We start from the raw sequence: 24080 nt of genomic DNA on the forward strand, positions 1-24080 counted from the left end.
ACTGTAGTGTTGCTGTCCTGTTGTGCTCTAACAGCAGTGAGTGAATCAATGAGTGCATCTATAATGGCACCCTATTCCCTTCGTAGTGCACTACTTTTGACCAGTTCCCAATGGAGTGGCATTTCAGAGACAACCTATGTTAAAATGATGGTCCAACACTTATCTCGTGACGAGGACCTAATCGTCAGGTACAGCCGTGTGACCGCGGAATCCTTGGGACGTCCCTAACCTAAACCCTAACCACAAAGTTTCTAAAACATGCTGTGCTGTCTTTGCCCTAGCCCTAACCTTTTTAACCGCTACCCTTACCATAACTCCTACCCTTACATTAGCCATTTTAAATGTAAACTTTGACATCAGAGCATGGAGGTCCCAAGGATCCCGTTTCGATTTTTCCGTTTCAGCCATACACTGCTTTCCCGTCCAGCTAGTTTTAGTGGGGAATGCAAACTGTGGAGTGTGAACCATCCAACCAACCATCTTCCACCTCCTGTCCTGTATGTACAGTACACACTCACTCCTCCACTTTCCTCACCTGCCCAGAGCCACCCCAGGCCACATACCTCACTGTTTTAGCACATAAATGTTTCTTGTCAAGGCATTTTAAACATATATCTGTTGTTATTTATAACGAGTAACAAAAATATTGCAACATATTTGTACTGAAAGTGTCCCTGTCAAAGGATGTGTAGTACTGTAGCTGGGTCCTGGAAAAGACATTGAGGTTAGAGTAATTCAGGCTATCCAGCGTTCCGAAAACCTTAACCAAACGTTTACCCAGTAGTCTCTGGGGCAAGCGGCCGCAAAAATGTATCTGTTGCAAAAATTATAATTCACTAGTCGATCTCTGCTTAACGCCCACACCTCACACATATCATGTCACATCCAGTCAGAGACGAGGAAGTACATGAAGGAGCAGGCTTAATCGAGGGGAAAGGCCTATTCAAGAGGAAAGGCGTTTGTTTTGGAGTGTATGGTTAAGGGGATAATTGCAATGTGTTTTAAGGGTGCATACGTTCAGAGTGATATAGATTTAGCTATGTTTAAAGTGCATTTTAAAGGCACAGGATATATATTAAGAAAGTTTAGGTTTTTAATTAATAGAAGTAGCTGCATTTTCAATGGAATTTGAAACCCAATTCTGTCATCCTGATTGTGTATGTAATGTAGACATCTTGCTGGAATCTGTTTCCTGACAAACTTAAGAGTAAGGGCAGTCACAGAAAAATCATACACCTGATAACCTACTCTCACAAAGGCCTCCTTCTCAGGCTGTTATTGGTTGCTTACTCTCACAGAGCCTGTGTGATTGGTTACTTACTTTCACAGAGCCGTCTCCTCAGCCGCCCTCTGATCTTGTCGATGGCATTGAAGTCTGTCACATGGAACACGTGAGCATTCTTAGGTTCTGCAGCGATCTCCTCCAGCTCCACCTTCAGAGCCTCCCCGATGCCCACAGCGAACATCCTCACCCCGGCCTTCGCCGCCGCCTTTGACGGTTCCAACACATAATCCTGGCTCCTCCCGTCTGTCAGGAGGATAGCCACCTTCTGGATGCCCCTGGCTGCAGGCCTGGCCCCGGCCCGCTCTGTGAAGATGTTGTTGGTGGTGTAGCTGATGGCGTCCCCGGTCATGGTGTTCCCTCCCAGGTAGCGGATGTTCCTGGCGGCCCTCTTCACCTCGTCCATGGTGCGGTAGTGTTCCAGGTTGAACTCAGTGGTGGGCCGGTCGCTGTAGCGTACCACGGCCACACGCGTCTTGTCCGGGCCCACGTCGAACGACTCCACCAGGTTGGAGACCCACTGGCGGATCTTCTCAAAGTTCTCCTTCCCCACACTGGACGATGTGTCCAGGATGAACACCAGGTCATAGTGCACATTCTTACAGCCTGAGAGGAAGTGGATGGTAACATGTTAGAATTCAGACCTGAGGAATTCCCAGTATTGTACATAAAGATAGTAAAAACCAGGCTTGGGTTCAAATAGTATTTTCTTTCTTTCTAACTCTTGAGGATTGAGCTAGTGTGGAGTGCCAGGTGGGCAGGGTTTCTTCTTTTAGGACTACTCCATTGGTTCCTTTGAGCCAGACAAGCTCAAAGTATATGAAAGAAAACAAATACTATTTGAACCAGCTAGTTACAGCTGATGCCCTTACCTGCCCTGCTTTGAGCATCAACCCTCTGTCCTGAGAGAGTCAGTGCCAGTATGACCAGGACTAGGGAAGCCCTGCATGCCAGTCGCAGCTCCATATCGGCCTCTGGTCTGGTTGCGTTTGGATCTTAGGATGTGATCACCATCAAGGTTTCCAACCTGGAGATGGGCAATTCCACAGTAACGGAAGTACGCTTCGACTTAGAGTTTTCACTTTAGAATGTATGCCAAACAAAAACCATTGATTTCAAAGTTTAACAAATCATATGATTCTATGCACAAGGACTACTTTGAAAATGTACACAGAACATTTCACATTAACACATTTACCGGAAGAACTGTGCAGATGCAAAGTTTGGTAACAGAATTCTGGTAAAAACATTTGGCTAGTCCGGACCAAGTCTGAAACAATCATAGACGTCCCTGTCTCACAAGTTTGTACATCACAGCAAAGCAGAGTAGAGTTCAGTAGAGTAGAGTACAGTAAAGTAGATATGTTCAGTACATTATACTGTACTGTACTTTACTGTTCTCTCCTATGCTCTACTGTACTGTGCTGTCCAAACATGGGAAACATAGACATCTATGATTGGTTCAGATTTGGTCCGGCCAGGGCTGACTGACCAAATTACAACTACTTTTCAACGTCCATGGACGCCCAGTGTCGGTCAGTACTCAGTAGGTGAGGATGCTTGTTACAGTAAATGGAAAGAGGTTAGGTGGTAAGTGTCTGTAATAGCCGGGAGAGGTAACATTACCTATAGAGAGATCACAGAGAGCGGCAGAGAGAGAGAGAGGGTCATTTCAAATGTATTTTTAAAGCCCTTTTTATGTCATTGGTGCTCATGGGAATGCCCAGACATCAACAGATCATCATCGATCAAACTACCAAGAAGCAGACAGGTGCGAGAGACAACTGGACATTTCCTGTTGCCTCAGCCACAATATCCTAAACCACAATATTCTCCTTAAACCACAATACTGGAATGCAATATGATGTTAAACGTCTTGTGATTCAGCTAAGCAGCTGTTATTTTGGGAATATTGATTTTACAACCAGCTAAAATTCTGTACTCAAGCTCTCATTTCATCATTGAGGATTATTCTAAAGGTATGCATCTCTTCTGGAAATAGATTCATTGAGGAATGTGTCAGTTGAGCAGGCCAATTGAAACTAAACCAGTGACTGGACTGATTGGGAGTAAAACCACTGAGTGGTTTGTCATTGGAAAGAAATCAGTGACAGTGCTCTTGGGGTAACATAGTGTAATAGAGAAGTGGGTCACACAAACACACACATCAGCTCCGCTAGCACTTACTGCGTCACCATAGAGAGGTTACAATGCCTGTGTCATCAAACGTATCTATATCTTTAAGTCATCCTTACAGGAAGTGTGTCTGTGTGATTTAGCAGCAGTGAACTAGGCCCAAAGACCAGAGTCAAATATAAGGCAGTGGGCCCAATGCTACTCTGTCATCAGAGGGCTAGACTAGTGTTGTGTGGGGAAAGCTCTGTGTGGCTTTGGTGTATGGAAGCCTGATGATGTGGCAATGTCTTACCATTCTCCTTGAGCTGTTATAATTCTTTGACCTTGCTTTATCCTTTTTTTTCTTTTTTGTTTACAGTGAATGTTGTACATACAGTGCGTTCGGAAAGAATTCAAACCCCTTGACTTTTAACGAATTTTGATACGTTACAGCCTTAATCTAAAATGGATTAAGTTGGATTTTTTTCCCCCCTCATCAATCTACACACAATACCCCATAATGACAAAGCAAAAACAGATTTTTTTATTTTTTTTTGCAATCTATAAAAGAAAATTATAATGTAATATCAAATGTATATATGTATTCAGACCCTTTACTCAATTCTTTGTTGAAGCACCTTTGGCAGTCTCGAATCTTCTTGGGTATGACTACAAGCTTGGCACACTTTTTGGGGAGTTTCCCCCATTCTTCTCTGCAGACCCTCTCAAGCTCTGTCAGGTTGAATGGGGAGCGTCACTGGACAGCTATTTTCAGATCTCTGATCAGGTTCAAGTCCGGGCTTTGGCTGGGCCACTCAAGGACATTCAGAGACTTGTCTCGATGCCACTCCTGCGTTCTCTTGGCTGTGTGTTTAGGGTTGTTGTCCTGTTGGAAGGTGAACCTTCGACCCAGTCTGAGGTCCTGAGTGCTATGGAGCAGGTTTTCAGTCAAGGATCTCTCTGTACTTTGCTCCGTTCATCTTTCCCTTGATCCTAACTAGTCTCCTGGTCTCTGCCGCTGAAAAACATCCCCACGCATGAAGCTGCCACCACTATGCTTCACCATAGGGATGGTACCAGGTTTCCTCCGGACTTAACACTTGGCATTCAGGCCAAAGAGTTCAATCTTGGTATCATCAGACAAGAGAATCTTGTTTCTCATGGTCAGAGTCTTTTAGTTGCCTTTTCGTAAACTCAGAGGGCTGTCATGTGCCTTTTACTGAGGAATGTCTTCTGTCTGGCCACTCTACCATAATGTCCTGATTGGTGGAGTGCTGCAGAGATGGTTGTCCTTCTGGAAGGTTCTCCCATCTCCACAGAGGAACTCTGGAGCTCTGTCAGAGTGATCATCAGGTTCTTGGTCACCTCCCTGTCCATGGCCCTTCTCCCCCCGATTGCTCAGTTTGGCCGGGCGGCCATCTCTAGGAAAAGTCTTGGTGGTTCAAAACTTTTTCCATTTAAGAATGATGGAGACCACTGTGTTTTTAGGGACCTTCAATGCTGCAGAAATCCTGTCTCTGAGCTCTATGGACAATTCCTTTGACCTCATGGATTGGTGTTTGCTCTGACATGCACTGTCAACTGTGGGACCTTTATATAGACAGATGTGTGCCTTTCCAAATCATGGCCAATCAATTAACTTTACCACAGGTGGACTCCAATCAAGTTGTAGAAACATCTCAAGGATGATCAATGGAAACAGGGTGCACCTGAGCTCAATTTCGAGTCTCATAGCAAAGGGTCTGAATAGTTATGTAAATTAGGTATTTCTGTTTTTTATTTTTTATGAATTTGCAAAAATCTCTAAAAACCTGTTTTCGCTTTGTCATTATGGGGTATTGTGTGTAGCTTGATGAGGAAAAACATTTATTCAATCCATTTTAGAAATAAGGCTGTAACGTAACAAAACGTGGAAAAAGTCAAGGGGTCTGAATACTTTCCGAATGCACTGTATCTATGGACAGCACTGACAGCATAATCAAATCAAGGAATACAGCTATGTGAATGTTTTAGGTAAGTAAAATGGAGGGAAATAGTGGAACCCGTTTAAAAATGCGTTGGGTGAATGTGATTCCTACTGAGAACTAGGAACTTAATAGTAGAACATGACCAAGTTTAAATTCTCCTCTCCTCTTTTGCATTCTACAGTTACAGTACATCATAGGGAGTGCCCACAGCCACATAACAATTGTGTGATGTCCTACACTTTGCTTATTGTCCATTATCCTCCAGGACCATGGTCATCATGATGTTAGATTTAACCTCTAGTCTGGTTAGTTTGGCATTAGCTTACTTTATCTGATTTACCACAGAGCTATTTATGCCCTGGAACTTTCTTAGGTTTTACTGCCATTATTAAGTAGCTCAAGGCCTATTAGTGAAATGGCTGCAATTGCTGTAATTAGTGTGTATTTAAAGCTGACGAAAATGAAAGTATAGGCTATCTCAAACGCCCGCTCAAAGCATACAGCCTACTGGGAAACTTTTCATTCTTTTAAAAACTATCCACTCATCCACCCGTAAGACACATGATAGGCCTACATCTTGAATAACTAACTATTCAACAGATTTCTCATCTGAGAGATCAAATTGTGAAACTAAACACTAATTTAGTGCTACTTTGCATTTCGCATAACTTTGTCCCATCAGATAAAGCATTTTACACCACAGTCACCAGTTGTCACCATATATGTTCCCTATATCACGCTTTCAACTCAGTTTCAATATGTTGACTTTGAAATAATTGACTAAAAAGAGAAAAATATGGTGATTTTACTTAGCTCAGCAGTTTAATCCTGAGCCCAGATCTCCCTCGTACAAAGTATGGTCTGTATCCTGCATGTGGCCTGTGTGTTTCCACCTCCTTTCTCAATGGCAGACCAGGGACTACAATGTAGATGTCTATTCCAGAAACCTGACTTCCATCATCCAGCAAATGATGTAAAAAACAGCACCAGTTTTCCAGTCCAAAAGGAAAAGATGGACCTGGATCCGGTAGCTACTCCTGATGGAGAATCGAACATGTGGCTCCTCTGAGCAATTCATCGCAAACACAAAAATCCAAATGCACAAAAACATAAAACTACCCTCCAAATAAACTATTAATTGCCAGAAATAAAACAATTTATATAAGACAGATTGATTTAATCCTACCTGGATTGCTGATCACTTAGTTTCACTGGAGGTCTCTCTGTGTGGTTCCTATCCTCCAAGTCTCACATGTGCACTTGTCCCTTAGCTCAGCATAAAGGCACCATCCCCCATCCAATGATAAACCCCCCAAGGAACCTCCTTTACAGGTGTGAAGAAATTAGGATCAAGTAATCCTAAAATCCACAACGATGTCAATCCAGTGTAGTGTTGATAAAAAGTCAAAGTGAGATTCTGCTACAACCTCTTGGATAGGTGGATAGAGTGGGAGGGAGGAACTGGCTGAAGGGGAGAGTGTAGGGTTTCACTAGGGGACGAGCTTGTACTGCTCTAGCTAGCGGCTCAGCTCATGGACATAAAGAACCATGACAGGCCTGGCCAATTATAGACCAACTTTCTGTCTGTTTTTAGGTTTTTTTTACGGCTGCCGGGGCTGCGACCATCTGAAGTGTTGCTGCCCTCAGAGACAGGAGGCACACAGCTTCTCTTTCTTCCACTGCCTCCTCTTTCCAACCCCTCCAACCCTCCAGCCATAACCCTGCCTCAGAGATAGCCACAACAGAGCTTCCCTAGCTGCCTGCGGAGGACCGTGGTGGGCTGGGTCTACTGTATCAGGGGACTTGCTGTATGATGGGGAAGGGTGTATTTGAGTCGAGGAAATGATTAGCAAGGAACACGTGTGCTTGAAGCTTTATATTGTCTTGTGCTCCTCATGTCAGCTGACTCTTGTGTAGTAGAACACCAGTTGTACATTCAGAAAAGGGCAAAATTATTTTAAACAATATAAGAAAATTGAGAAGTAATTGAGAAGTAATTGAGAATTAATGTTTACTAGATTGCGTGTTGTCAGCCATGTTCCCTGCAGGAGGGGGAAAGAAAGGGGAAGCAGTGGTCTTGTTCTCCAATGGTGTGGTTTTCTCTGTCCGTAACTTTCCCTCTCTTTCTCTTACTGAACTTGTCACCTATCCTGTCAGAATGGCATTTGTCCCTTCCCCCAATAGCTGTCTCAGAACCCCTCTCCATCGCCTAGTCGGGCCCCTTTGTGGTTTAGATGTCTCTCAGGTCGAGGTGCCTTGCTGATTTCACATGCTTCACTCACTACACCCCCCCTCCACCCCCCCGGCACTTCAACAGGTTTCTTTACCCCCCTCTACTGCAAGAGGAATGCATTGATACCAGATACTGGTAAGTACATTTAAAGTACACAACAGAGTAAACATTAAAACAACATTGTTTGGTGGTTGTGTGTTTGCTCAGGGGGAATTGAGATATGCAAAAAACACATTTCCAGTTCACACATGCATATAATACGCACTTGTACGGTGCCTTCAGAAAGTATTCACTCCCTTTGACTTTTTCAACATTTTGTTGTGTTACAGCCTGAATTTAAAATGTGGCTTTTGGTCACTGGCCAACACCCAATTCCAAATAATGCCAAAGTGTAATTATATATTTGTACACATTTTGGACTGGGACTGGGAACTGTCGCCGGAAGCTCTGGACTGGGAACTGTCGCCAGAAGCTCTAGACTGGGAACTGTCGCCGGAAGCTCTGGACTGGGAACTGTCGCCAGAAGCTCTGGACTGGGAACTGTCGCCGGAAGCTCTGGAACAGGAAGGCGCACTGGAGGCATGATGCGTGGGGCTGGCACAGGTGGTGCCAGACTGGTAACACGCACCTCAGGGCGAGTGTGGAGAGTAGGCACAGGACGCTCCAGACTGGGCAGGCGCACTGGAGGCCTAGTGCGTGGAGCCGGGACAGGTGGCACCAGACTGGTGATACGCACTTCAGGGCGAGTGTGAGGGGAAGGCACAGGACGTACCTGACTGAGGACACGCACTCCAGGGAGAGTGCGAGGAGGAGGCATAGGACGTACTGGGCTGTGGAGGCGCACTGGAGACCTGGTGTGTAGAACCGGTGCAGGATACACTGGACCGTGGAGGCGCACTGGAGGTCTGGAGCGTAGAGCTGGCACAACCCGTCCAGGCTGAACGCTCACTTTAGCCTGGCAAATGCGGGGGGCTGGCACAGGACAAACTGGGCTGTGAATGCGCACTGGCGACACAGTGCGTAGAGCTGGCGCAGGATATCCTGGACCAAGGAGGCATACTGGAGACCAGGAGCGCTGAGCCGGCACAACCCGTCCTGGCTGAATGCTCACTTTAGCCCGGCAAATGCGGGGCGCAGGCACAGTGCGCACCGGGCTATGAATGCGCACTGGAGATACAGTGCGCATCACTGCATAACACGGTGCCTGACTGGTCACACGCTCCTCAGGGTAAGCACGCCCGCTCTGCAGCGCTCTCAACACCAACACCTCTCTCCGGAATCTTTCGTTGAGTTCCTCACTCGACTCCCTGACTGGCTCTGATTCACCCCTCGGCTCCGCCGACCACTCCATGTGCCCCCCCCAAAAAAATTGGGGGGAGAGCTGCCTCTCGGGCTTACGTTGTTGCCGTGCTAATTCTCCGTTCTGCTCTCGCTGCCTCTATCTCCTCCTTCGGACGGTGATACTCCCCTTCCTGCCTCCAGGGTCCTTTCCCGTCCAAGATTTCCTCCCAGGTCCATTCCTCTTGACCACGCTGCTTGGTCCTCTGGCGATGGGAGATTCTGTCACGGTTGTGTGTAGGAATGGACCAAGGCGCAGCGTGAATATCGTTCCACATATTTTATTATAATGTGAAACTATGCAAGTCATACAATAAACCATAAACAAAACAACAAACCGTGACGACAGAGGTGCAACATGCACTAACTCAAAATAATCTCCCACAAACAAAGGTGGAAAAAACAACTAGTTAAATATGATCCCCAATTAGAGACAATGATGACCAGCTGCCTCTAATTGGGGATTATCCCAAAAAAACCATAGAAAAACAGAAACTAGAACCAAACATAGAAAAATAAAACTAGAATAAGCCCCCCCAGTCACGCCCTGACCTACTCTACCATAGAAAAGAAGAGCTCTCTATCGTCAGGACGTGACAATGTGGAATCAGTCAAGATGTATGAATACTTTCTGATGTGTGAAATAGGACAAATTTAAGCACCCACCAAAAGTATTATTATTAACTATTAATTTTCATTGTACGTCATTGACAAATAGGTACATTAGACATAACGGCTATACATTCTGAGATCCTATTTGTGGTTACCTTTGTACTCAGCCAGAGCACAGGCCAGTCTAACTATAGCCCCAGTGTGGTGTGAGGGTAATGAAGTCTGGTGGTCGGATGATGGTCTGGAGCAGATGGGTGTTACTGTGTTACTGGTGTCAGTGACTCATTGAGGGTTGAGGAGTCATCTGACTCCTTATAGTCGTAGGTTCTATTCCCGCTGGGTTCACATAGACATAAAAAAATGATATGTATTCACTGTCAGAATGCAGCATGACTCAAAGCAGGAAGTTGTATGTTAGAAGGCTCTTGTTGTCTTCTGTATCCTGATTTGGGGTTCATGGGGAAAGTCTGTCAATTAAACTTGCCTAATACGACTCACTTGATCAGAAGTTTTTTAAACAATGTTGAATGGCTGTGATGTGGTTTTGCATGTGTTTTCTCACTGTCAGTTCACTTTGACACTTTTTACCTGCAAAAACAATTGACCTTTTAAATCTCAAGTATGTTTTGGGAGACTTTACTTTTCTCTATGATAAACTACCTGATTTAGCCAAGGGTCAACATACATTACCTAAATGAATTCCATAACTACTGTCTGGAATGTCTAAATCTAGAATTAGGGAATAATTTGAAAAGAAATGGATCATCTCAAAGTTTTGATGTGTAGAGTCGCATCCTCTGTTCCGATTGGTAGAACGTAGACCTTTTTATGTGAGTGATCTTCAGTCATTCTTTCAGAGTGGAAGAAGGGGAATCTGGAGATTCATTTGTTGCAGTGAGGGATAGTTGCCCAACCCACACAGAGCTGTAATGCATTTTGATAGGAGGAAAAACACTGCCATAAGCAACTAGCCTCTTACAGTCTCATGTCAGAATTAGACATTCATCCATATTTCTCAAAACTCAGAATTTGCAAGGTTTGCGTTAATTTAGGGATTAACTCAGAAATCTTAAGTTTAGGCATTAACTCCGAATGCTGAAAGTAAGGGTTAAGGTTTGAGATAGAAAGTAGGTTTTTTTTGCCTATCGCTGGATTGGAACTTGCTAACTTCGGAATCAGAGGCAGATGCTTAAGCCCATCCACCAGCCCCATCTATAATGCCTGAAACCTACTTGAAGGTAACAGCGCTCGCTGCCCTCAGACATGGATGTACGTGGAATACTGACTTGTATCACGGTTGACCTGGCTGGCTTAAAGACTCTGAAAATATTTCACTTTTGCATTCTTCCAGTGGTGTGTATTCATGGATGACAAAGGAAGCCAGACGTCCCAAAAAAATTGACCAAGAAAAAAAGAAAAACAGTTATAAAAAAAGCATCTTTCGTCTTTGTGTTCCGTAATTTTCCTTTAATTCGCAAGAGGCTGAATGTATCTCACTGGAGGAAGCATCCAAGCGAGCGTAGCAGCACACCTCTGCCTCTGTATGTGTAGGACATCTGTTTGATGCTGTCTGGTCCAAAAGAGTATGAACATTGTTTCCGCCCCATAGCATTGAATGCAAGGGAAGCCAGCGAGCATTTGGCCTCCCTTGATAAAAAAAACCCAGATGAAATAATAGCCAATCAGTGTGGAGATAAACTGAGTGAGCTCATCTGTGAATGGTCCTGGCGCACCAAAAACAGTGTCAAGGGATGCCAATTTGGATTTGACATCACTCCTATCAAATCACATTGAGCGCAAACTTCATTGACATAAACAACTTGAATTGTTGTTGTGCACCGGTGGCTAGCTAGCTTAAATTTAAATTGGCAATTTCCCCTAATTAGCGATGGGTAGAGATATGGATTTGGACTTGTAGTTTTACTTAATTCTCTTTACTGGCCTGTGATTAGAATGGCCATTCATTCATTGTTGTGCCTCTGGCCTGAGAGGATGGCAGTTCATTATGCAGCTAGATGTAGAAGGCTAATGTAACTAACGTAACTAGTTTACGTTGCCCAGGAATGGAAGTTAGGCTAGCGAGCAAGCATTTTTGCCAGGTACAGTACCCAAGGACAACAAAAACTAAAAGCGTGTAACTGAGTGATAGTATCAGTGATAGACCGTTTCGTCAACATGAAAGAAAGGAGGATGGCATTGGCATTTCTCTACAAGTAGGGTGAGTCAACATGTTTTTGTACTTGCGCGCGCACACACACACACACACACACACACACACACACACACACACACACACACACACACACACACACACACACACACACACACACACACACACACACACACACACACACACACAGAGAGAAATCAGTTTCATGGACAGCCACATCATATTTAGCTAATGTTGACTGGACTAAATTGTTTTATTTTAATTGTCACAGTATTAGACTAAGCATAGTTGATTTGATGATGTTGAAATGTTGAAGTTGAAATGGTGCTGGAACAGCTCCTGTTTTCTTTGTGACTTGTGGTAACTCTCCGTGGTTCTAAACCAATAGTTTTTTATGTGGGAAACATGAACTCCCTTGACCATGCTGCAGGTCATGTAACTGGTTGTTACATGCAATATGATTTGAAGATTTCACCGGACAGAGGTTGCTCTCCGGTTTTGTGATGAAACAAAGGTGTGGTTGAATTTATTCTTCCATTGTGTCTTCTTATTGCCTCGCCCTTAGGCCTATGTATCACGGTTGCAAGACATATGAACTAACAGGTTATAGAGCAAACAACCCAATTATCACAACACATCGGCTTCCCCTGTGTTTTTACCCACGCACCATTACTGCGTTCTTCTGAGATTACATGAACTACGGGAAGTAGCTAAGGTCCAGAAAGATGAGAGAATGAACTGAAGGACTAAACACACAGTACCCAATCTATGGGGTGGCTGATTCAGAAAAGACATGTAAATGGCATATTTCAAATCTCATGAACTTTATTTGCTGTTGTCAATGTAAACATCCGATTACTGTTGCGGCTCTGTTTTGTGAGTTCTGCTATGTTACTACTCAATGCCATTGTTTGGTGTAGATGGAGCTGTTTCGGGGGTCGTAGATGAAGCCAATGTATCGGTTTGATGAGCCCGTGATGATAATCCCTGAATGCATGTCAGTTTCGCATAGCTTTACATACGCTGTGAAGCACAAATACAATTATGTCACCTGCATATGCAGACATATCTCATCCAAAATATGAGATTGAATAGCCTATGTCAGAATATCTACGATGGTTAAATATCACAATTTTTTTTACATTATTTTATTCTAATGGTACCATGTTGGCATGCAAACATTTTTATTACAATCATCTTTCTACAAAATATTAAATACATATGGTTCATAATATACTTCTATATTTATCCTGTTTTATATACTATAGATACTGCCTGCCAGGGTACTTGGCAATGTAACTGGCTTGTTGCTATGAATACCAGATGCTATGTGAAGTAAGATGCAGGGGCTTTTCTAAAGTCATTTCCAGGTGATAAAAACAAGTAAACACACGGTTTAACACTGTCAAGTCTGTTTTCACGACTTCCTGGGCTGGTCAAAGGGAGTCAGGGGTTAAGAGGTCAAAGATCCTGGGTCAGAGGTCAAAGAACAGCGTCCTGGAGGTTGCTCACTGCCATCCTCCTGAGGGCCTTTCCGGACACTTCCAGCGGGTTCTCCAGTGATTCCGGCCTGACGTTCTTCCTGGAAGCCTTCTCCAGCATGCGACTGGCCTCCTTCAGGGCTTTCTCTGTCCTCCTAGTCTTCTCTGTCTTCTCTACCTTCAGGGCTTTTCCCTGCTGGAACCCTTGGGCCAGCTTGGCCTCTTCCCCAGGTAATCCTTCTGTTGACATGTTAGATTTGCTCTGATCCTCCTCAAGGCGCTCTGCCCTCCTCAGACGCAGCCTCTTTTTGCCGGTCTCCTGCTGGAACGGGCCAGCAGCTTGGCATACGCTCTCCTCGCCACGTGGTGCTAGTGCCCTGCTGGGCCTGAGCTTTGGCACTGATGGGGAAAGAGGCAGAGGGAGAGACTGGTTTGCTTCTAGGAGGAGGATGGAAGTCTTTAATGGTAGAGCCAATATCTTCTGAGAGTCTTTCTCCTGTGTGTCTCTGGATTGGGTTGGCATGAGCAAGCTCCGCTCTCAGAACCTTCTGCTGTCGCTGGACTCTGGGTGCTGTTTCATTCAGGGGCAGGGGACGTGGGGCTGGGGTGGAGACACACTCTGCCGCACCTTTAACCAGTTCTGGTCTCTCTCCTCTCACCCCACAGGCCTTCACCTTCCCGGGGCAGGGTTGGTCCCCCACTGTAGTGTCCAGTTTGCGGGAAGCAGCCTTGGCCTCCAGCCCAATCCCCTTCATCTTCTGTCTATGGGCCTTCTGTACCTCCCTGGGCAGCTCCAGAGGGGCCAGCTTCAGAGGCCGCCGCGGAGGCAGGTTCTCCCCCTCCCTCGGTCGGGATGAGCCAGGCAGGGAAGACCTGGACAGGAAGGAAGGAAGGAACAAATGAACAAACAAATAAATAATTGCATGAATTCATATTATTTTAAAACGTTTTTACAAATTTAAAATACATGTACAGCTGCCTCAGCCAAGTGAGCCAACAGTACATAATACATACCTGACTAGGAGCGAGGAGTCTCTCTGGGTGGCAGGGCCCTCTTGGCCCAGTGTTGGCAGCATGGCAGAGCCAGTCTTAAGCGGACCCACCATCACCACCTCCTCTTCCCCTCCCTGTGTGGCTGACAGATGGAGTTTAGGTGTTTTGGAATGACATACATTTTTAGACGCTAGACGGTGGTTCTGGCCGGTGAGATGCATCATGGTATTTTTAGCCTGAGAGGTCAGCAGGTCTTCTGGTTGGGGCAAGACCTGTGACAAAACACACATCACTCACAAATTAATATCACTCACTCGCTTACATTACATGAATATCTAACATTGCCAGTCAACACTGAAAAGCCATCAGATGAAATTATAGCATAGTATTTAATACTTATAAAGTAGACCCATCAATGCTAAATACTGTATGCTCTAGAACAGTGGTTCCCAAACTTTTTATAGTCCCGTACCCCTTCAAACATTCAACCTCCAGCTGCGTACCCCCTCTAGCACCAGGGTCAGCGCACTCTCAAATGCTGTTTTTTGACATCATTGTAAGCCTGACACACACACACACACACACTATACAATACATTTATTAAACATAAGAATGAGTGTGTGTTTTTGTCACAACCCAGCTCGTGGGAAGTGACAAAGAGCTCTTATAGGACCAGAGCACAAATAATAATAATCAATCATTTTGCTCTTTATTTAACCATCTTACATATAAAACCTTATATGTATGAAAACTGTGAATAACTCACCACAGGTTAATGAGAAGGGTGTGCTTGAAAGGATGCACATAACTCTGCAACGTTGAGTTGTATTGGAGAGTCTCAGTCCTAAATCATTTTCCACACACAGTCTGGGCCTGTATTTAGTTTTCTTGCTAGTGAGGGCCGAGAATCCACTCTCACATAGGTACATGGTTGCAAAGGGCATCAGTGTCTTAACAGCGCAATTTGCCAAGGCAGGATACTCTGAGCTCAGCCCAATCCAGAAATCTGGCAGTGGCTTCTGATTAAATTAAATTTTCACAGAACCGCTTATTGCAATTTCGATGAGGCTCTCTTGTTCAGATATCGGTAAGTGGACTGGAGGCAGGGCATGAAAGGGATAACGAATCCAGTTGTTTGTGTCATCTGTTTCGGGAAAGTACCTGCGTAATTGAGAACCCAGCTCACTCAGGTTCTTCGCCATATCACATTTGACATTGTCCGTAAGCTTGAGTTCATTTGCACACAAAAAAATCATACAATGATGGAAAGACCTGTGTGTTGTCCTTGTTAATGCAGACAGAAAAGTGCTACAACTTCTTAATCATAGCCTCAATTTTGTTCCGCACAGTGAATATAGTTGCAGAGAGTCCCTGTAATCCTAGATTCAGATCATTCAGGCGAGAAAATATCAACCAGATAAGGCAAATCGTGTGAAACTCGTCATCATGCAAGCGGTCAGACAAGTGAAAATTATGGTCAGTTAAGGAAACTTTAAGCTTGTCTCTCAATTCAAAAAAACCTGACAATACTTTGCCCCTTGATAACCAGCGCACTTCTGTATGTTGTAAAAGCGTTACATGGTCGCTGCCCATATCATTGCATAATGCAGAAAATACACGGGCCTTGCTGTAACAAAGTTAACCATTTTCATTGTAGTGTCCAAAACGTCTTTCAAGCTGTCAGGCATTCCCTTGGCAACAAGAGCCTCTCTGTTGATGCTGCAGTGTACCCAAGTGGCGTCGGGAGCAACTGCTTGCATGCGCATTACCACCATTACCACTCAGTACAGATACAAACATGAGCAGCAGCTACGTTTGGACCGTTAATGGAATTCCCGCGAGAGTGTAATGGTTAATGTGATTGGATGTTAATTATTTGACTAGGCTACCTGTATTTGACATCGTGTTGTTATTTCGCTGAACACTAGATAGTTACATTTTATTTTTGGCAGTGAAACGAGGCTACTCAGGCGAGAAAAAAACATCACCCAAATGTATAGCCCCGTTGGAAAATATAAATATAAAAATATATTCATAAATTGAAAATGTGAAGAAAAAACTTGAAAAAATTTATATATTAATAATATTTATTTTTTATTTTTTTATGTGAATCACATTTTGATTTGGCGTACCCCCGACGGCATTGTGCGTACCCCTTGGTACTCTCAGGTATTCCCAGTTTGGGAATACCTGCCTTAGAGGTATTGTCATACTGTCTGCTTTGTATACTCGTTGTAAATGTCCAACATTCCGCTGCAGATTTCCACAAAGATAACCAATTGAACGCTTCAACTCATTCAAAACCAGTGGCATAGGAATGGAACATTCAAAATTGAATGATTGTTCAATAAAAAAAAACTTGATATCAATAATGAGACCTCAATATTCGCATTAGTTTTATGTGGAAAATGTGATATTCTTAGTTGATTTCTCATAAAGACTGTTAAAGTATAGCTCATAAATAATTTGTATAACATTAAACAAATGAATCAGCAAATGAATCAGAATAGCAATCTCCTGAAGACAGTAGTTAATCTAAACCTAGAATATAACTGTATATCACAGAAACTGATGCAAACATTGTACACATTTAACCAATCATTTCTGCCTCTTCTACATAGTGTTATTTACTCCTGAGAAGGTTATAGACTGCATATAACAAGCAATGCCTGATCATTTCACTGCATGTGTACACTAATGAGCATCATACAATGCGTCCTACTGCCAATAAACACTGAGTGTACAAAACATTATATACACTGAGCTCTTTCCATGACATAGACTGACCAGGTGAATCCAGTTGAAAGCTATGACCCCTTATTGATGTCACTTGTTAAATCCACTTCAATCAGTGTAGATGAAGGGGAGGAGACAGGTTCAAGAAGGATTTTCAAGCCTTGAGACAATTGAAACATGGATTGTGTATGTGTGCCATTCAGATTGAATTGCCTTTGAAATGGGTATGGTAATAGGTGCCAGGCGCAACGGTTGTGTCAAGAACTGCAACGCTGATGGGTTTTTCACGCTCAACAGTTTCCCGTGTGTATCAAGAATGGTCCCCCACCCAAAGGTCATCCAGCCAACTTGACACAACTGTGGGAAGCATTTGAATCAACATGGGCCAGCATCCCTGTGGAACGCTTTCGACACTTTGTAGAGTCCATGCCCCGATGAATTCAGGCTGTTCTGAGGGCAAAAGGAGTTCCTAATGTTTGGTATACTCAGTGTATATGTATAATCCCAATAAGACACAACTAGGAAGAAGGTAGGTAAGTGATGACGATATACATCTATAATACTCACAGGTTTGACAAATTCCTCTAGCTTGAATTTTTGCCGAATCATTTCTTCCCCGAGAGAGCCCAGGAGGATAGGCTGTTGTTGTTGTTGTTTTCACTCTCCGTGCTATGTCCAGCACTGGGCTGAAAGCAGGGGTTGGGATAACACTACAGTAAAAGGCAGCGCAGGCAGGTAGGTTTTAGTTGCTTGCTGACTGGCTATAAGATCATTAGGAGGATTAGGGTCAGCGGGCAGCAGGGTCATCTGTAATGATCCCAAATCCGGCTCAGGGACACCTGGAGAGAACCATGAAGGTAGTGGTTTAATACAGAGTCAGGGTGATGGTACTAGACAGCAGCTTGCAATCCAGCCTGGGGACTTGTACTGGTTTGATCGTTGATAACAGTTAGTCAACATTTAGCAGACCAGGGTAGTGTGCCAATGGCTCCTCATGCAGGGTAGTTTATCAAGTGCAGTTTTCACTCTTTAATGACCTATTGATTAAAGCCTATTGATTAGAACAAGACGTGAGATCGTATGGCATTTTGTTCAAACTAAATGAATTTAGGAGTGTTAGTGTGGCGTTATCACCACTAGATGTTGCCAGAGGCTACTGAAGTCTATCTGAATTGTTTATCTCACTGCATCACTGGATAGAAGCGTAGTAGTGATTCCAGAGATATGGGTTTGGAGAACTTCAGAGGAAGCTCGGGACGTGTACCTGATGTAGTCTGTCAATATATAAAATATCCTAGCGCTTGATTCAATCTGTATCGTTATAGTGCACTAAAAATGCAAAGGTCACATCCCATTGAGCCGACATATGCAGAGCTTACCGTGAATGCAGTCTCTGCTAACACGGGAACATTGCCTTTACGCATCAATCACGCTGTAGCGCAGAACTTCAGTGCAACGGATTTAATCGAGAATGAATTCCTATATAAACTGATAGAGAAAGATGAGTTTTCTCTCTGACAGCAGGCTACAGTGTATTGTGTGTGTGCCACTATGCATGGGAGTAATATAGGTTAGAATAATAAAAGTGTCTGTGATCCTGTTGTAATCGGTAGCCTATTGCATATGGCATGCAGTTACCTACTCAGATTCCTGTGTAAATCTATTTGGACAGGTTAGATTAGACGTGAGACTCTAGTGTGCTGCCTGCAGGAGTTCCTGTATCTCTACATCAGTCTCAAACAGCGGCAAGTTTGTACATTATTCACTTTTATTCATTGTCAACAAGGGGGTGTAGATCTTTGCAGGGGTGTGGTCCACTCGGGAGCAAGGCCCACCCAATCAGATTGAGCAAAAAATACATGTATGCTCTACTTGTCAGTGTTCCATATGGGGCAGTATTTGTCTTTTTACCTATGCACAGCACTTGACTTGGGCAGCAGCTCACAAGAACTGAGTACCCGCACCTAAAATGTTCTTCTGGTTGAGTTCCTGCACCTCTTATAGAATATTTGCTAAAAAGTATTGAGCAGTTCCTGCATCTAAATATAAAAGGTGCTGGCACCCAAAATGAGGTACCGGCACCTCTGTCAGTCCCAGTCAAGCACTGGCCTGAACATGCATACCTCATCAGATAGAATTCATATTAAGCAGTAGGGAGGGGTGGGAAAACTAAAGGGATATACACTCAGAAAACCAAAAAATGTAAGTGCCTCTGAACGGGGTATGGTAATAGGTGCGAGGCGGAGGGGGGGGGGTACAACTCAATATTAGAAAGGTGTTCCTAATATAGAGTTGTACCCCCCCCCCACCCCACCCCCCCTCCGCCTCGCACCTATTACCATACCCCGTTCAGAGGCACTTACATTTTTTGTGTTGCCCATTCACCCTCTGAATGGCAGATATACACAATTCATGTCTCAATTGTCTCAAGGCTTAAAAATCCTTTAGCCTGTCTCCTCCCATTCATCTACGCTGATTGAAGTGGATTTAACAAGTGACATCAATAAGGGATCATAGCTTCCACCTGGATCCACCTGGTCAGTCTATGTCATGGAAAGAGCAGGTGTTGTTAATGTTTTGTACACTCAGTAATAATAGTAGTTATAATAATACATTCTATTTGTCAGATGTCTTTCAGGACACTCAAGGACGTCTTACATAAAATCTAGTGCTCTACATTATATCTATTTCATTTAGGCCTATGTAAATGAATTTGAATTATGCTTCATTATTTACCGTGAAAAAAACCCAATAAAAACAAAATTTCTTATCAATTCCAAAATAATGGGCGGGTGGTGGCACGTGTCACTTCGCTCTGATACCATGTGCAGTAAACCGTAGCTATCGCTGTGTAGACTAGATTACACTCTGTAGGCTACTCACCGTTAGCTAACTAGTGAGCGGTGAGCTAAGTGGACTCACTAGCCAACTTGGCTAGCAAAAACAAGTAAAATGGCCAAATAATTTTTTCAAGAGACACTGTATAGAGGATGCTGGAGCATTTGCCAAGTTATTTGATATCAGTGATTTCGCCATGAAGGACCTCCAGTCCCCCTTTATCAATCACTGATTGCATTGATCTCATCGAGGGCCTTAAAGACAGTTTCAGTACATTCAGATTCAATGATCACCACTACATTTTTTATTCAACACTTTTAGAAATCATGAAACGTGCTTCTCCACTTCGACCATCAGTCCAGTGAAATTAATAAAGTTATTTCAATTTATGCTCCGACGTGCCTCACAAGTAATAGGCTACAACAACTGACCTCTGACCAGTCTTATCATATACACTACCAGTCAAAAGTTTTAGAACACCTGCTCAATCAAGGGTTTTCTTTATTTTTACTATTTTCTACATTGCAGAATAATAGGGAATACATCAAAACTATGAAATAACACATATGGAATCATGTAGTAACCAAAAAAGTGTTAAAACAAATCAAAATAACTTTGAGATTTGAGATTCTTCAAAGTAGCCACCCTTTGCCTTGACAGCGTTGCACACTCTTGGCATTATCTCAACCAGCTTCACCTGGAATGCTTTTCGAACAGTCTTGAAGGAGTTCCCACATATGCGGAGCACTTGTTGACTGCTTTTCCTTCCCTCTGCGGTCCGACTCATCACAAACCATCTCAATTTGGTTGAGGTCAGGGGATTGTGGAGGTCAGGTCATCTGATGCAGCACTCCATCACTCTCCTTCTCAGTAAAATAGCCCTTACACAGCCTGGAGGTGTGTTTTGGGTCATTGTCCTGTTGAAAAACAAATGATTGTCCCACTAAGCCCAAACCAGATGGGATGGCGTATCGCTGTAGAATGCTGTGGTAGCCATGCTGGTTAAGTGTGCCTTGAATTCTGAATAAATCACTGAGTGTCACCAGCAAAGCACCCCCACACCATAACACCTCCTCCTCCATGCTTTACGGTGGGAATCACACATGCGGAGATTATTCGTTCACCCACACTGCGTCTCACAAAGACGGCGGTTGAACCAAAAATCTCAAATTTGGACTCCAGACCAAAGGACAGATTTCCACAGGTCTAATGTCCATTGCTCGTGTTTCTTGGCCCAATCAAGTCTCTTCTTATTGGTGTCCTTTAGTAGTGGCTTCTTTGCAGCAATTCGACCATGAAGGCCTGATTCACACAGTCTCCTCTGAACAGCTGATGTTGAAATGTGTCTGTTACTTGAATTCTGAAGCGTTTATTTGGGCTGACATTTCTGAGTCTGGTAACTCTAATGAACGTATCCTCTGCAGCAGAGGTAACTCTGGGTCTTCCATTACGGTGGAGGTCCTCATGAGAGACAGTTTCATCATAGCGCTTGATGGTTTTTGTGACTGCACTTTCTGAATTGACTGACCTTCATGTCTTAAAGTAATGATGGACTATCGTTTCTCTTTGCTTATTTGAGCTGTTCTTGCCATAATATGGACTTGGTCTTTTACCAAATAAGGCTATCTTCTGTATACCTTGTCACAACACAACTTATTGACTGAAACGCATTAAGAAGGAAAGAAATTCCACAAATTAACAAGGCACACCTGTTAATTGAAACACATTCCAACTGCACTCGGTTTGCAGTTTGACTCATAAAGTGATCTCGACCAAGAAAAGGTTGGTGACCACTGTTGTAGTCTTTATAGGCTACAGCTGCCTATTGTGATTGTTAGTGTTATATCAGAGTATTATGTTCTAGTCTCATAATCTATTCATTATAGGCCTATGGGGTATTATGTGTAGGTCTATGTGAGTCGCATGTTAAATGCAAAAGTCATGGATTTACATACTGTCGGCCTACATGACTATTTGGTCTGTATTGCGAAGCCACACGTTAGTTGTGTGTGTGATCATTTACAGTAGGGTATAGAGTAGGCTTTTATGGTAATTTAATGAGTGCCCAAATTTTGTCCCACCAAGATTTTTGCTGGCCCTGCCATCATGGTATGTCTGCCTATGCCACAGATTTTTGTTTTCATGAATTCTCACGTTCCGGTGGTTTTCTGCCAGCTGGTTTTCTTTGAGGCAGTTTTGCTCCCAAACCTTGTCATTCATGCGCCACACACATCTTCCACCTTCCCTGTTAGTCGTTCATGTATTCACTAACTTCCCAAATAATCCTACTTAAATTAACATTTGTCTCTGTTGCACCATCAGCACCTGCTTGCTGGTATATAAAAACCCCTCCTCCATCCAGAGGAAACTTGGCTCTGCTGAGACGATCATTTGAGCTGTGGGGAAATTACAGGCTTGATGTTGAACAGAGAGCATCACCAGCGCCACCGCCCCACCAGGCTTTGAACATAGGGCCACGATGCAATGACACTCCAACGCCCCTCCACCCAGGCTGTTCTTATTGTCCTCCTCCATCCATAACGTCCATGGCTCTGGCAGTGTAATTATCATGGTGAGGGATGAGGAGGAAGACACAATAAGAACAGGGGCTGGATAAATAGGACTGCAGTGCTCATCACGCTCTGCACTGCGGAGATCCCACCTGCTGAAAAAGGGCATGGGAACATCCAGTGGTAGAACACAGGCCTCTTCTTGAGCACTGCTCATTTTTCTGTCTGTCAGCGTCCTCTTTCCGGCACCCCCCCCACCCCTGCATCTCAATGCCTAGACTTTGGCTTAGCGGGCTAATGTGCTCTTCTAGTGTGTGGGAGACCTGGGTTTGAACCCCTTCTGTAAACACCACACACATAAGCACACACACACACAGAGAGCACAGTATACATTCATACGCATCTTCCCCAGACATAGACAGCTACTTCCAGATATAGACCTATAGTACAATTTACAGCCTATATCTGTATTTCCCCGTCATTGCACACACCTTCACTGAGGCAGGATGAGTTCTCAGTCTGTCTCTGTGGGTCATTTACATTTCACACCACGCTTTGGGAACTTTGCTGCTGATTTCTTTCTGTGTAATAAGGTGACTTTCTTAATACTTTTCCACCCATCTCCTCTGCACTCAGACGTTGTATTAGACAAGTATCGGCCTCCTGTGGCATTTCAGCACAACAGTTCATCTCTTTAGTGCTTGGTATGAATTAAAATCAATTCGATAGTTGTCTTGAGCTTTAATTACGAGCACACACAGGTTTATTCCAGTTCCTCTTTATAATCACAGAAAGGATAGAGAGAAACGGAGGCTTAAGTCAGTGAGTAAGATCCCCACTCACATTTTCATCCAGACGAAATCAGATTCCTCTAGGTCATTCTGAATCTTATTTGGCTCAAAGTGTCTTGTATTTTGATCAGTGTAGACGTCAATCTCTCCGGGCTAGAGATGTTCTAACTCTCTTCACATCTCCATTAGCCAACACTAAAATGACTTTTTAAGCCCCACTATCTATCTGGAAGCCTTAAATAAATATGAGCTTCAGTTTGTTTTTGAGCTTCAAATGAGATACCGATCCTATCTCTGCTGGAGGGTGATTTTTTTTATAAATGCACAAGATTAATGAATTAATAACTTCTTCTTGGAGTAAAATGTAATTGTCCCAACAGGCAAGGTTGTGAACTCAAGTATTTTAACTAACGTGTCTTGTTAAGGAATTAATTTGGAAATGTATGAGTTTGTAGACTGGTTCCTGTATAGTCTTGATAGAGTGTAGTCTGCTATGGGGTGAATAGTAAATACTGTACCTTGGCTATGTCAGTGGGATGTGGCAACAGTGTTGGTAGTTGACATATAGTATACAGCAGTGTTGCAGTAGTGGTATGGTGGGGTTACAGTAGTGGTGGGGTTACAGTAGTGGTGGGGTTACAGTAGTGTTGGGGTGGGGTGGGGTTAGAGTGGTGGGTGGTGGGGTTAGAGTGGTGGTGTGGTGGGGTTAGAGTGGTGGTGTGGTGGGGTTAGAGTAGTGGTGGAGTGGGGTTAGAGTGGTGGTGTGGTGGGGTTAGAGTGGTGGGGTGGTGGGGTTAGAGTGGTGGTGTGGTGGGGTTAGAGTGGTGGGGTGGGGTTAGAGTGGTGGGTGGTGGGGTTAGAGTGGTGGTGTGGTGGGGTTAGAGTGGTGGTGTGGTGGGGTTAGAGTGGTGGTGTGGTGGGGTTAGAGTGGTGGTGTGGTGGGGTTAGAGTGGTGGTGGTGGTGGGGTTAGAGTGGTGGTGTGGTGGGGTTAGAGTGGTGGTGGTGGTGGGGTT

General features: G+C 44.0%; 2 protein-coding genes across 2 annotated transcripts in view; both read right to left on the reverse strand.

Annotated features, from left to right (window-relative positions):
* The window catches only part of LOC106588620 (uncharacterized), a 77476-nt gene extending 70665 nt beyond the window's left edge, over nucleotides 1-6811 (reverse strand). Inside the window, exons 1-3 of the mRNA XM_014177785.3 lie at nucleotides 6551-6811; nucleotides 2155-2309; nucleotides 1322-1888 (exon numbers count right to left, since the gene is read on the reverse strand). Coding sequence (XP_014033260.1) covers nucleotides 1322-1888; nucleotides 2155-2248 — 661 coding nt within the window. The 5' untranslated portion in view covers nucleotides 2249-2309; nucleotides 6551-6811. The remainder of the gene's footprint in view (nucleotides 1-1321; nucleotides 1889-2154; nucleotides 2310-6550) is intronic.
* A 5727-nt stretch (nucleotides 6812-12538) lies between these two features.
* On the reverse strand, nucleotides 12539-17635 carry LOC106588606 (uncharacterized). Its single transcript, XM_014177763.3, has 3 exons — nucleotides 17495-17635; nucleotides 14213-14463; nucleotides 12539-14071 (listed from the first exon to the last, which is right to left on the reverse strand). Exons 1-3 carry the CDS (start codon nucleotides 17534-17536, stop codon nucleotides 13471-13473), a joined length of 894 nt encoding a protein of 297 aa, XP_014033238.3. The 5' UTR covers nucleotides 17537-17635; the 3' UTR covers nucleotides 12539-13470.
* Nucleotides 17636-24080: the final 6445 nt, after the last annotated feature.

The sequence above is a fragment of the Salmo salar genome, chromosome 27 (genome assembly GCF_965601325.2).
Source record: "Salmo salar chromosome 27, fSalSal1, whole genome shotgun sequence".
NCBI lineage: Eukaryota > Metazoa > Chordata > Actinopteri > Salmoniformes > Salmonidae > Salmo > Salmo salar.

Excerpts from the sequence above, each read along its gene's own strand:
- LOC106588606 (XM_014177763.3), bottom strand. The coding sequence starts at position 17,536 with ATGATTCGGCAAAAATTCAAGCTAGAGGAATTTGTCAAACCT. Across the intron at positions 14,464-17,494 it reads TAGAGGAATTTGTCAAACCT|GTCTTGCCCCAACCAGAAGA; the intron begins GTGAGTATTATA and ends GTTTTGTCACAG. Across the intron at positions 14,072-14,212 it reads GACTCCTCGCTCCTAGTCAG|GTCTTCCCTGCCTGGCTCAT; the intron begins GTATGTATTATG and ends CTTCCTGTCCAG.